Below are 12,138 nucleotides of genomic sequence, written 5' to 3' on the forward strand. Positions count from 1 at the left end.
TAGACCTGAAGATGCCTGTGCAGCAATGCTCCCCATTCAACCTGACAGAGCTTGAGAGAATCTGCAGAGAAGAATGGGAGAAACTCCCCAAATACAGTTGTGCCAAGCTTGCAGTGTCATATCCAATAAGACTCAATGCTGTAATCGCTGCCAAAGGTGCTTCGACACAGTACTGAGTAAAGGGTCTGGATACTTATGTAAAAATATATATATATATATTATCAAACATTTCTAAAAACTGTTTTTGCCTTGTCATTATGGGGTATTGTGTGAAAGCTTGAGGGGAAAAAAACAATTTAATACATTTTAGAATAAGACTGTAATGTAACCAAATGTGGAAAAAGTAAAGGGTTTTGAATACTTTCCGAAGGCACTGTAGACCCAAAACTGTGTATGAGTGAAAATCTTATTCTGTGGTGCACGCATGGCCTAGTGGTAACACTTCCAGCAGTATTCAAACAGTACATGTTACAACTGCAATCTTCTGCACTGTCTAGACTATAAATACAGCTTGAGAAAATTAGTAGCGTATGGAGGGTGGAATTACACTTAAATAATATTGTTCGGTCAACACCCCATGGGGGAATTAATTTGATCTGTCAATCAATCCCGAATTGAGTCAATTGTCACCCAATGCACATCTGCACATCTGCGCCATCACCACATGCCACCACCATCTGCCAACTCCCCATTATTGGATAACGTTCCCCCTGAGCATTGTTTCCACGGCACCCTGGCCTTCTCTTGCAGACTCCATGTAAAGCAGGCAATCAGGAGCCATCTCTCTCCTTTTCCTCATGGTCTTCCACTCCCTTCCTCTCTCTCCTTCCCTCCTACCCTCCCCCTCAAGGCTCTCGCAAAATGTCAAACATCACTCAAAATATGACAGAGAAAGTATATGTCACACAACCAAATTGCATGTGGAAAGTGAATGCAACATGCTACAGGTGATAAGTGAACTGTTGTCTGTCCAGTGACCTGCAGGTTGGGGAGTTGTGGTGGGGTGGAGTGAACATACCTGTAGATTCCTGAAATTTTCAGCAGAGGCTCAAACCCTCTGGAGGAGTTGTGTAACATTGTAGCAGCAGGGGGCAGGGCTTCCAGTGTGACATCATGGGGAAAGAGCACTATAAATTGAAGGCTACGACTCAGACACCTGCAGACAAACAAGCAAGCAGCAAAGCAGAAGACAGCTGGGATAATTTGCCAAAGCGCATTTAAGGATATTATACTTCACCATGAGCTCTACAAACAGACCAACAGCAACCATGTCAGCACACGCCAGCCTGCTCCTTCTCATCACCGTGTGTGTGTCCATGCAGGAAGGTAAGTACTACAGCGCTATTATTATAATAGGATTTAGGATTTGTTATTTCCTCCACAAGCAAACATAGACTTAATCATGTCATTGAAGCATTGAAAAATAATGGTCGTGTCTTCCACTGATCATTTTCTGAATGCATAACTTAATACAAAATATCCCAAAAATATTATTTTGGAATGACGAACTATACAAAAAAAATATGACATTATATTGAGGTTCTATGCTACTGTCTTGCATCAATAAAACACTAGCTGACTTTCCATTTAAACTAATTATTAGCCCTATAAAATGGTGACATGGTGCAGCATTGACTACATGTTTTCATTGTCTAGAGCAATGTAAAGACTTACTCATAAGCACACTCATTAAATTCAGTGACAAGATATACAAAGCAACAAAGAGACACGTTTCAGCAAGCCCCGTTCCAACTGTCACGTCATCAATGAAGATTTATCGTTAACACATTAAAACCAATGTTGAATCTCACTTCAACCTTGCTGACTAGCTCAGGGGTACACATTCTCAAATGTTGATTATCTGGAGAAACTCTTCATCTCACACAACAAATTAATGATCTTGTATTTGAGTGATCTTGGTTGTCAAAAGCACCTTAAACTTGAACTTGTGAGAGCATGACAATGTTTGCTTGCTGTTTGTAGACTTGTCATTGTACAGTCAGAAAATACCAGAGGCTGTATCATCATACTCTGGTCATCTCTGTATAGGGACAAATGAGATGATATGACTCCACTGAGTCAATAAAGAGGTGAAGTTTCCTCTAAATGTCTGCCCTTCACTATTTGAATGTTTGAACAGACAGATGACAGAGATTACAGATGATTACTAGCTTTCCACGGAAATGATTGATTAGACAGACTGTTGTGATAGATCAAGGAAAATAGCTGAGTACTGGTAATAATACACTTGTATAGTGTCGCTTTATGCTGTTGGCTGGGTTGGGGAGTAAGGGATTACGACAATTTTTTTTAAACTGTAATCCATTACATTACCAGCATTTTTAAATAACGTAATCAGATTACAGATACTTTTGAAAAACTAGATGATTACTTTGAGGATTACTTTTAAATTCAGAAAGGATGTTTGCGGGAAAAAAAATATTTGACACTTCTGTTTTCTCAATGACATTCAAATCAGCATTGAAAAAAGGCGCAAATTTAAATTTGTTCCACCTGAGTGAGTCTGACCACAAGTCAGAGACCACTATGATGACGCACCAAATGTGTTTGATGGATCGTGGGAAAAGAGAACGAATAGGGTTTTGTAGGCTACAGTCTAAGCTTTCCAATAATGCGATTGTTGTCAGCATTCAAAGATTATCCAACTTGAATAAACGCTTGGAGGTAAGGATGAAGCTGCCTGTCAATCATTGTTTTTGAAACCAGCTTGTGAAAAATGTGCAACAGCCCCATAGTGCGGATCCCAGCCTACGGAATAAAAGTGGGGCTTTTATTGCTCAATCTAATTCACGCTGATAAAAAAACTAAAAATCCATAGGCCTAATGGACACATGCTCAAACTCACACACTTTTGAATAGACCTAAAGGGGCAATCTGTAGTTGCTACATCCATTTTTGGATTTATAAATGATATATATATATATATATATATATATCCATTGATTCTTGAAGAATATAACTTATAAATGCCTCATGAGCTTAGTTCAAATGTCACACTCAACCCAAAAGATAAGCTTGTTTTTCTCCATTGTAAATGTAATCAAACACTGTATAGCCTACATATGGTTAAAACAATACTTTTTATATCATGATTGGTCAGTCCTTGCATCCATAGCTCTGTCTATTAATCTGAGAGTGGTTACATTTCTCCAGGCCCATCCCTCAGTTTTTTACCAAAACAGAGGCGGGGCGATTTGTTTGGTTATTGTTTCATCTGTGGATTTGCCCTTTAAACAGCTGCATATTATCAAGATATCAAAGTGTCAACAACAAAAAGGTAAACAATACGCATATAGCAAATGCAGCATATTGCATTCATTTTTCACATGTATATAGTACTTTTCAGTAGTGCCCAAAACATACCATTTAATGAGAGCAGCATTTATTTTTCAACTCGAATCAATGAGCACAATCAGTACTCCATGACAACAAAATCATGAACAACAGAGTGAGGCTCGCTAATACGTCCTTAGTTTTGGGTTTGTGCTCAGGTAAAACAATTTGGCTAATCAATACTTCCATATTTTTGACTGGAATTCTGATAGACTTTGGTTTGTAAAATTATAATTTAATCGTATTATTATATGTATTTGAAAGAGATGGGTTAGAAGAATTCTACATAATCAAACCATAAAGTAAAATTTAACATCCTTATAAACTTTAACATAGATTTATCCTGCAATAGATGTTGTTCAATTGGTAACATGCATTTTTGTCTTCTTCTAATGTCTCTTAAGAGGAAAGTAATCTAAAAGTAACGGAAAGTAATCAGATTACGTTACTGAGTTTGGGTAATACAAAAGTTACGTTACTGATTACAATTTTGGACAGGTAACTAGTAACTGTAACGGATGGTGGATCGTATGGTCTTGATGCACCAGGATTGGTTTCTAAGCTATATCCTTGTCTGTCATGTAGGTTTTGGACATCCACTGTCAGAGAGGCCTAAGTCCAGTGATCTGGCTCCACCTCACAGAGTGCGGACCAAACGCTGTGCCTGCAACAACCAGCTGGACTCTGAATGCCACTACTTTTGCCATCTTGACATTATCTGGGTCAACACACCAAGGTGGGCACACATACCTCACAGAAAAATATGCATTTCTAGAGCGAAACACATGCACATACACTTACTTACACTACACACCAAGTACGTCAAACAAATACCTACTCAGCTTTGCAGACATATACTTGAGAAATTAACTTATGTGGGTCAATTACATCCCTGTGTGATGATATCAACATTATCGATCAACGTTAATATTTGCATCGTTTTTTATTTTAGCTGTGCATCACTATTATCAATATGCCATTATTCTGGCAATCCTCCCTGTCTGGCATCACTACATTTTCATTTTATTAATGCCAAGGAACAAAGTCTATAAACATTGTGGTTATATTTTTAGGGTGACTGATAAAACTGATATTCCCTTTCTTTCTTTCCCCTTCTGCAGTAAGACCACTGTTTACGGCTTGGGCAGCCCTCTGTCACGTCGCCGTAAGTCTGCCGGTCCCTGTGTGTGTGCGGACTCTGACGACCACACCTGCACCAGCTTCTGTCTGGACAGGTGAGTTGGGGTCAAAACAATGGCCAAGACACCTTCACACACACCACCACCGCAGACAGACAGATACTCAGTCACTGTGGAATGTAATTACTTTTATTAGTCAGCCATTTGAGTACACAGAACAATAGGGACTCCCCGTTGGAGCTCTTCAAGGTGCACAAGGCGTGGTAGTCTGAGAGCATAGCTCACTTCTCTGGGATGCTATTATTAGCTTGACCAAGTGTTATTGTGTGTATCACACAGGCGTTCCCTCTCATGGTGGAATGAATCTGCACCACAATGTTACGGAGTGCCCGAGGGGGCAGTGTAATCCCAGGCTGCTCTAGCATCCCCACTGCATGTTTTGATTGGCTGAGGGGACAGGGGAGTGAAGTGTGTAGGAGTCTCAAGCATTGAAAGGCTGAGTTAAGGATTAATGGTTCCTAAGGATGAAAGAGAAACAAATACATGCACCTAGAGACACCCAGAGACTCATTGCACTCATTGTTCCTCATTGGGAGACAAACAGGGGCTGTTTTTCCACTTAGGGACAGATAGGGCTCTATTCAATCCGTTACGTTACAACTGGATTGAAATTGAAAGACAATGTTCCCGCGTTAGCGGAGACTGCATTCACAGTAAACGCTGCATACAGTATGTCGGCTCAAATCCAAATGACCTTGACATTTCTAGCACGCAGTCTGTAACGCTTCAGCAATCCAGATTGGATAGAGCCCTTAGATATTATATTGTAAATACATTATTGTTTGGTCTATGACCTTGCAAAGATGTCAGTAAAACTTTTAGTGTACAATAAAGTACAATAAAGTTGTCTTTAGATTACCAAATTGGCACAAAAAAAGAGGCAACAGTTTACACACCTGATTCTTTGATCAAAGGTATTGTGAGAATTCACTGATATGAGTTTGTTTGAGGGGTATCTACAGTGCCTTCAGAAAGTATTCATACCCCTTGACCTAATCTACTTTTTGTTGTGTTACAGCCTGAATTCAAAATGGATTAAATAGAAACATTTTCTCACCCATCTACACACATCACTGTTGGCAAGCTTCCTGCCATCCAGGACCTCTATACCAGGTAGTGTCAGAGGAAGGCCCTAAAAATTGTCAAAGACTCCAGCCACCCACAGCAAACTGTACCGAAGCACAAAGTCTAGGTCCAAGAGGCTTCTAAACAGCTTCTACCCCCAAGCCATAAGATTCCTGACCATCTAGTCAAATGGCAACCCAGACTATTTGCATTGCCCCCCCTCTCCCCCTCTTTACACCACTGCTACTGTCTGTCGTCATCCATGCATAGTCACTTTAATGACTCTACCTACATGTACATACTACCTCAACTAACCGGTATCCCCGCACATTGACTCTATATCGGTACCCCCACGTATATAGTCTCGCTATTGTTATTTTACTCCCCAGTCCTTTAACGATAACAAGCATATCTATAACATGATGCTTGAAAATATGGAGAATGGTACTCCGTAATGTGTTGTATTGAATTTGCTTCAAACATAACACTTTGTATTCAGGACAAAAAGTTAATTGCTTTGGCAAATTTTTTTGCAGCATTACTTTAGTGCCTTGTTGCAAACAGGATGCATGTTTTGGAATATTTTTATTCTGTACCAACTTCACAACTTCCTGTCAATTAGGTTAGTATTGTGAAGTAACTACAATGTTGTACATCCATCATTCGTTTTCTCCTATCACAGCCATTAAACTCTGTAACTGTTTTAAAATCACCATTGGCCTCATGGTGAAATCCCTGAGCAGTTTCCTTTCTCTCCAGCAACTGAATTAGGATAGACGTGTCACGCTCGTCGTAATCACATTCAGACCAGACGTGATCTGGGTTCCATATGTTTATTGAGTGAAACGCACAAAAGAAACAATAAAGATTGAACGAAACGTGACGTTCTGGAGAGCTCACAGGCAACAGCACAAAAACAAGATCCCACAAAATGTCTGCCTAAATATGATTCCCCCCCCCCCCCCCCCCCTAGTTACACCCTAACCAAAATAGAGAATAAAAAGGCTCTCTATGGTCAGGGCGTGACAAGACGCCTGTATCTTTGTAGTAACTGGGTGTACACCATTGGGTGATACACCATCCATTGATACACCATCCAAAGTGTAATTAATAACTTCACCATGCTCAAAGCGATATTCTATATCTGCTTTTTTATTTTTATTGTACCCATCTACCAATAGGTGCCCTTCTTTGAGAGGCATTGGAAAACCTCCCTGGTCTTTGTGGTTGAATCTGTGTTTGAAATTCACACTGTGTGTGGTACAGAGATGAGGTAGTCATTTCAAAATCATGTTAAACTCTATTATTACACACCATCCGAGTCCATGCACCTTATTATGTGACAAAAACGCTTTTATTCCTGAACTTATTTAGGCTTGCCATAACAAAATGATTAAATACTTATTGACTCAAAACATTTCAGCTTTTAATTTTTTTTTATAATTTGTGAAAATGTAGAAAAACTAAATTAATTTCAACATTATGTTATTAGGTATTATTAGGTATTGTGTGTAGGCCAGTGACCAAAAAAAAACTAAATTTAATACATTTTTAAATCAAATCAAAGTTTATTTGTCACATGCGCAGAATACAACAGGTAACTTACAGTGAAATGCTTACTTACAGGCCCTAACCAACAGTGCAACTGAAGTAAATAATAGGTATTAGGTGAACAATAGATGCGTAAAGAAATAAAAACAACAGTGAAAAGTAACAGTAGCGAGGCTATAACAGTAGCGAGGCAATAACAGTAGCGAGGCTATATACAGGCACCGTTTAGTCGGGCTAATTGAAGCAGTATGTACATCTAGGTATGGTTAAAATGACTATGCATATACAGTACGATAAACAGAGAGTAGCAGTAGAGTAAAAGAGGGGTTGTAAATTCAGGCTGTAACACAACAAAATGTGGAAATAGTGTGTGAATACTTTCTGAAGGCACTGCATCTTTGTTTTCACAACAGTAAAATTCCACCAAAATTCAAGGTTCGCAACACTGAGGCAAATTGCTGTGTCATTTTATGGTTTATTCCATAGCTTTTGGAGAACTCTTTCACTGATCACCGTTTTATGATGTCATGTTCAAAATGTCTGCCCCATCTCTCTCTCTTGTGTGCAGCTCAGATAACTCTTCACCCCAGACTGCCATTAAGAGCTCCCGTGCCAACCTGTTGACTTTCCTTAGGTGAGCTTAAAATAAATCCTGGAACAGCTGTTTGCTATTCTGGTTATCAAATTAAGCATAGGCTGTACACATAATGATTTAATTTAGTACCACAAGATGACCTTTGTGATATTGTTGCTGACCAGTGTCTCTTTCCTCCATAGATCTATGGTCAGAGCCTCTGAGAGAACCAGGGGATGGGCCTTCCCACCCAGGAAGGAAGCAACCAGGGCCCCTGGGCTTGATGAGCGCTAAACGACATGGCATGGCAGACAGAGTGAGAAGAGAAGAGCGAGTACCAGAACAAATTACACTACTCTAACATGGAGAGGAGCAGAAAAAGGGCTGCTGGTAGAGAGATGTGTCACATGCAGGAAGGCCACAGACCGGTGGGACTGCCTGTTTGTTTGTCGGTTTGTACCCATAAAAAGAGGTTGGAAAACAAAATGTGACAGAGGCCTGAAGACAGAGAATAGATGCTAGATCTATCTTGAGGGATGGATCAGGCATGATGCATACAGGCTATTTGTGCAGCAAAATATTTATGTTAGGGGCAGGAGGGACAAGGGTGGTCCATGCTACTGGCAGACTCTGGCCAGGTAGCCGTAAAGGAGAGAACACTTGATGTGTGTATGTATGCTGGTTGTCTGTGTTCAAAACAGTGGCAGACCATTGCTGTCATGATGGAAAGAATGTGACAGGGAGAATATGACTGACAGGCTACTGATACGATCATCAAAATGATGTATGAGAGAACCAGTGTTTTACTCTTTCTTTTGCCAACATATTTAATCTCTCCATTATTTGATTGTATAATAACAACATATTATGATTGCTATGCAGGTTATTCACCAGGGGAAATGACTGAGGTCATTTAAAGGTGCAATGTTTAGGATTATACACTTAGTGTACTTAACATTAAGAATACATTTCTAATATTGAGTTGTAAAGTTGACTGGATGTCTTTTGGGTGGTGGGCCATTCTTGATACACATGGGAAACTGTTGAGCGTGAAAATCGCAGCAGTGTTACAGTTCTTGATACAAACCGGTGAGCTTGGCACCTACTACCATACCCCGTTCAAAGGCACTTAAGTCTTGCCCATTCACCCTCTAACTGGCACACATATATAATCCATGTCTCAAATGTGTCAAATCTTAAAAATTATTCTTTAACCTGTCTCCTCCCCTTCATCTAGAATAATTGAAGTGAATTTAACAAGTGACATCCAATAAGGGATAATAGCTTTCACCTGGATTCACCTGGTCAGTTTGTCATGGAAAGAGCAGGTGTCCTTAAAGTTTTGTACACTCAGTGTATATGTGTGTGTGGGTGGGAGTAAAAAATACATAACATCGAACATACGATATGATATATCATTGACTATTTATTCAATTCTTGAGATTTTGATTTAGACCACTTCTGTATTGAGTGACTGTGTGAAGCAGTGTGTAATAATAAACTAATTAATGCTTGAATTATACAAAATACTTGACTTATTCTCCTTATTTGATTGCTTTGACTAGATGATGAACTCTACATTTACATACAACACAGTGTAATAGTTCCATTGCAAATTTTCTGATGGGTCAAGGAGTGCAGCCGGAAGACTTGTCAGTCTTTGGTTTATAAACCTGCAAACGAACATATTATAAAGGGAATGTGAAGGGACAAGGAATTGCACCAAAGTCACATGTGGCCAATTCTCCTGTGTTGTTTTATGGTGTGATACAGAACAAATCAAATCTATTTATATAGCCCTTCGTACATCAGCTGATATCTCAAAGTGCTGTACAGAAACACAGCCTAAAACCCCAAACAGCAAGCAATGCAGGTGTTGAAGCACGTTGGCTAGGAAAAACTCCCTAGAAAGGCCAAAACTTAGGAAGAAACCTAGAGAGGAACCAGGCTCTGAGGGGTGGTCAGTCCTTTTCTGGCTGTGCCGGGTGGAGATTATAACAGAACATGGCCAAAATGTTCAAATGTTCATAAATGACCAGCATGGTCAAATAATAGGTCTGGGACAGGTAGCACGTCCGGTGAACAGGTCAGGATTCCATAGCTGCAGGCAGAACAGTTGAAACTGGAGCAGCAGCACGGCCAGGTGGACTGGGGACAGCAAGGAATTATCATGTCAGGTAGTCCTGAGGCATGGTCCTAGGGCTCAGGTCCTCCGAGAGAGAGAAAGAAAGAGAGAATTAGAGAGAGCATACTTAAATTCACACAGGACACCGGATAAGACAGGAGAAGTACTCCAGATATAATAAACTGACCCTAGCCCCCCGACACAAACTACTGCAGCATAAATACTGGAGGCACATCTAGCCTGTGGGATAAGAGACAGGAAGTATATTCAAGTTGCCTGGATTTAAACAGTTTTTTCCTGGTGTATACTTGGGACAGAAAGGGAAACACCTAATAAGCAATGACTGAGCACTTTGAATTTACTGAATCATATAAATTATCACTCCACATCATACTATATGTACTGTTAATTGATGAGGTTGGTGTGGAAAAACAAAAGGTCACTTTAGTGTTGTGTGAAGAGTGGACTTATTAATGAAAACTCATAGGTGAGATTGAATGGGCCATTTCTAAACTATGTAACGTACAGTATATGATTATTAATTTGGCAGTGGTGTAGAACCACACTTTGAACAGAGTGTCCTGAGACACCAAGCCACTGAATCTCACCAGAATGTGAAACGTTGAAAGGATACCATTAGCTTATTAGTAGCTTATTGATGATGTAAACATGTCTGTAGTGAGGAGCAACATGCTATAATGTTGCATTGTTACGTAAATATGGGTAATTGTAGCTCTCCACAGACCTATACATTAGGATTCTCCATTCACTTCACTAGGAAACAAACTAATAACTATAACTGTTTTGAGAAATACTCTCACATGCTGATGTATGCCACGTGGAGCAAATAATCGAGAAATATAATATTATTTTTATATTTCTGTACAGTAGTTTCACCTTCTCCCAGTCTCTTAAGCCAGCGCAAACACTGCTCAAACGGAGGCCCAAGGTAGATAAATGGCCAAGGAATTAAAAAGCTCAAATGAATTTAAAAAAATAGATTTGCCCTTCAAAAGCAGGCCAGTTTGTATTGTTATAAGGATCTCTTGGCACATTTCCTATGACCAAATGTGTCATTGTGGTAGTCTCCTGCACCACCCATTCTTAGTTATCATGACCCCTTGCTGACCTGTAGGACATAGGCCTATTGCTGAGACGATGAGTAACACTGGGAATTGTCTTTACTGGGGTTTTTAATGAGATGACTTTTAAATAATCAAATCTCCCCTTTGGCAGTGTGATGCAATCAGCCCAATTCCAGTCATACTTGTTGTCATACATCTACTGTAAGGTACTCCTGCGGCCAGGCTCTCCAGACAGGCCCCAGCATAGTCCTCGTGTTTCCTCGTGTCACCACAACAATAATAGACCAGAGGGCAACAAGGTCACACCATGTCCCATAATGTTATCTTATACTGTACATTACTCAGATAATTGTGAATCCACCTACAGTTCTGCATCAGAAATCTATCCTCTGCCAAAACCCTGCTCTATTTAAAGTAACCTGCTATGCTCAAATCTGCTCTACGGCAACAAGGGTTGCAAAACTCAGATAATTTTAATTTCCATAATTCTAACAGGAAGTGTTTAAAATGTACCCTGGATTTTTCATTTCCAGTGTTACTCATCGGCTGGGTAAACCTTTCGGTTTTCTATGAAATGGTGTTGGGTTCTAAGAATATGAAATGTCACTGAGGGAGAGAGGGGAATGTATAATGTTTACATTCTGTACAGATATATTATTGTTAGCCATCAGGGATCCTATGGGAGGAAAAAGACACAGTCTGGTACGAGTCAACATGACAGCCGTGAGTTGGGGAGGAGTGAGCACTTTGGGGCAGAGGTCAGGTCGGATGAAGTGAGGTAGAACAGATATCACTAAGGTTCTGTCTAGCAACAGAGATACATTGGCTGTTCAAATGTGCAGGAGGAGACTCAGCCTAGGAGAACAGGTTAAATATCAGTGCTTGTGTGAATCTGTCTTTTGTCTTATGCAGCTGTATCGGCCCAATGGGTGAATAAACTTGGTTTGAGCTTTATTAAGCGTCCGTGATGTTTTAATAGGTTCATTTAGAACCTAACAATTGGCACTGCAAGCAGGGTTCATCACGATTTACAGTTGAACTAGAGATTCCGAATCAGCGAAACAGGAGCCGGCACCAGAAACAAGGTAGGCACAGTTTCTACACCTGTTATCACTAATTCTGACATCTTGGGGAGATGAAAGTCATAGGCTGAACCAATTATAGGACACGGACCTAGAAAGCCTG

The 12,138-nt window shown here is 40.0% G+C and overlaps 1 protein-coding gene across 2 annotated transcripts; it reads left to right on the top strand.

The window, feature by feature from the left end:
* Window positions 1–1,248: 1,248 nt before the first annotated feature.
* Window positions 1,249–8,037, top strand: LOC139405973 (endothelin-2-like). Of its 2 annotated transcripts, XM_071148434.1 has the most exons (4): window positions 1,249–1,326; window positions 3,940–4,090; window positions 4,476–4,589; window positions 7,947–8,037. In XM_071148434.1, the coding sequence occupies exons 1-4, from the start codon at window positions 1,269–1,271 to the stop codon at window positions 8,035–8,037; spliced, it is 414 nt and encodes a 137-aa protein (XP_071004535.1). In that variant the 5' UTR covers window positions 1,249–1,268. The 2 variants fall into 2 exon arrangements, 1 of the variants encoding a protein (XP_071004535.1); XR_011633926.1 differs by lacking the exons at window positions 1,249–1,326; window positions 3,940–4,090; window positions 4,476–4,589 and adding an exon at window positions 7,720–7,803 and having other exon boundaries at window positions 7,947–8,021.
* The last annotated feature ends 4,101 nt before the right edge of the window (window positions 8,038–12,138 follow it).

This window comes from Oncorhynchus clarkii, chromosome 3 (assembly GCF_045791955.1).
Source record: "Oncorhynchus clarkii lewisi isolate Uvic-CL-2024 chromosome 3, UVic_Ocla_1.0, whole genome shotgun sequence".
In the NCBI taxonomy this organism is placed as follows: Eukaryota; Metazoa; Chordata; class Actinopteri; order Salmoniformes; family Salmonidae; genus Oncorhynchus; species Oncorhynchus clarkii.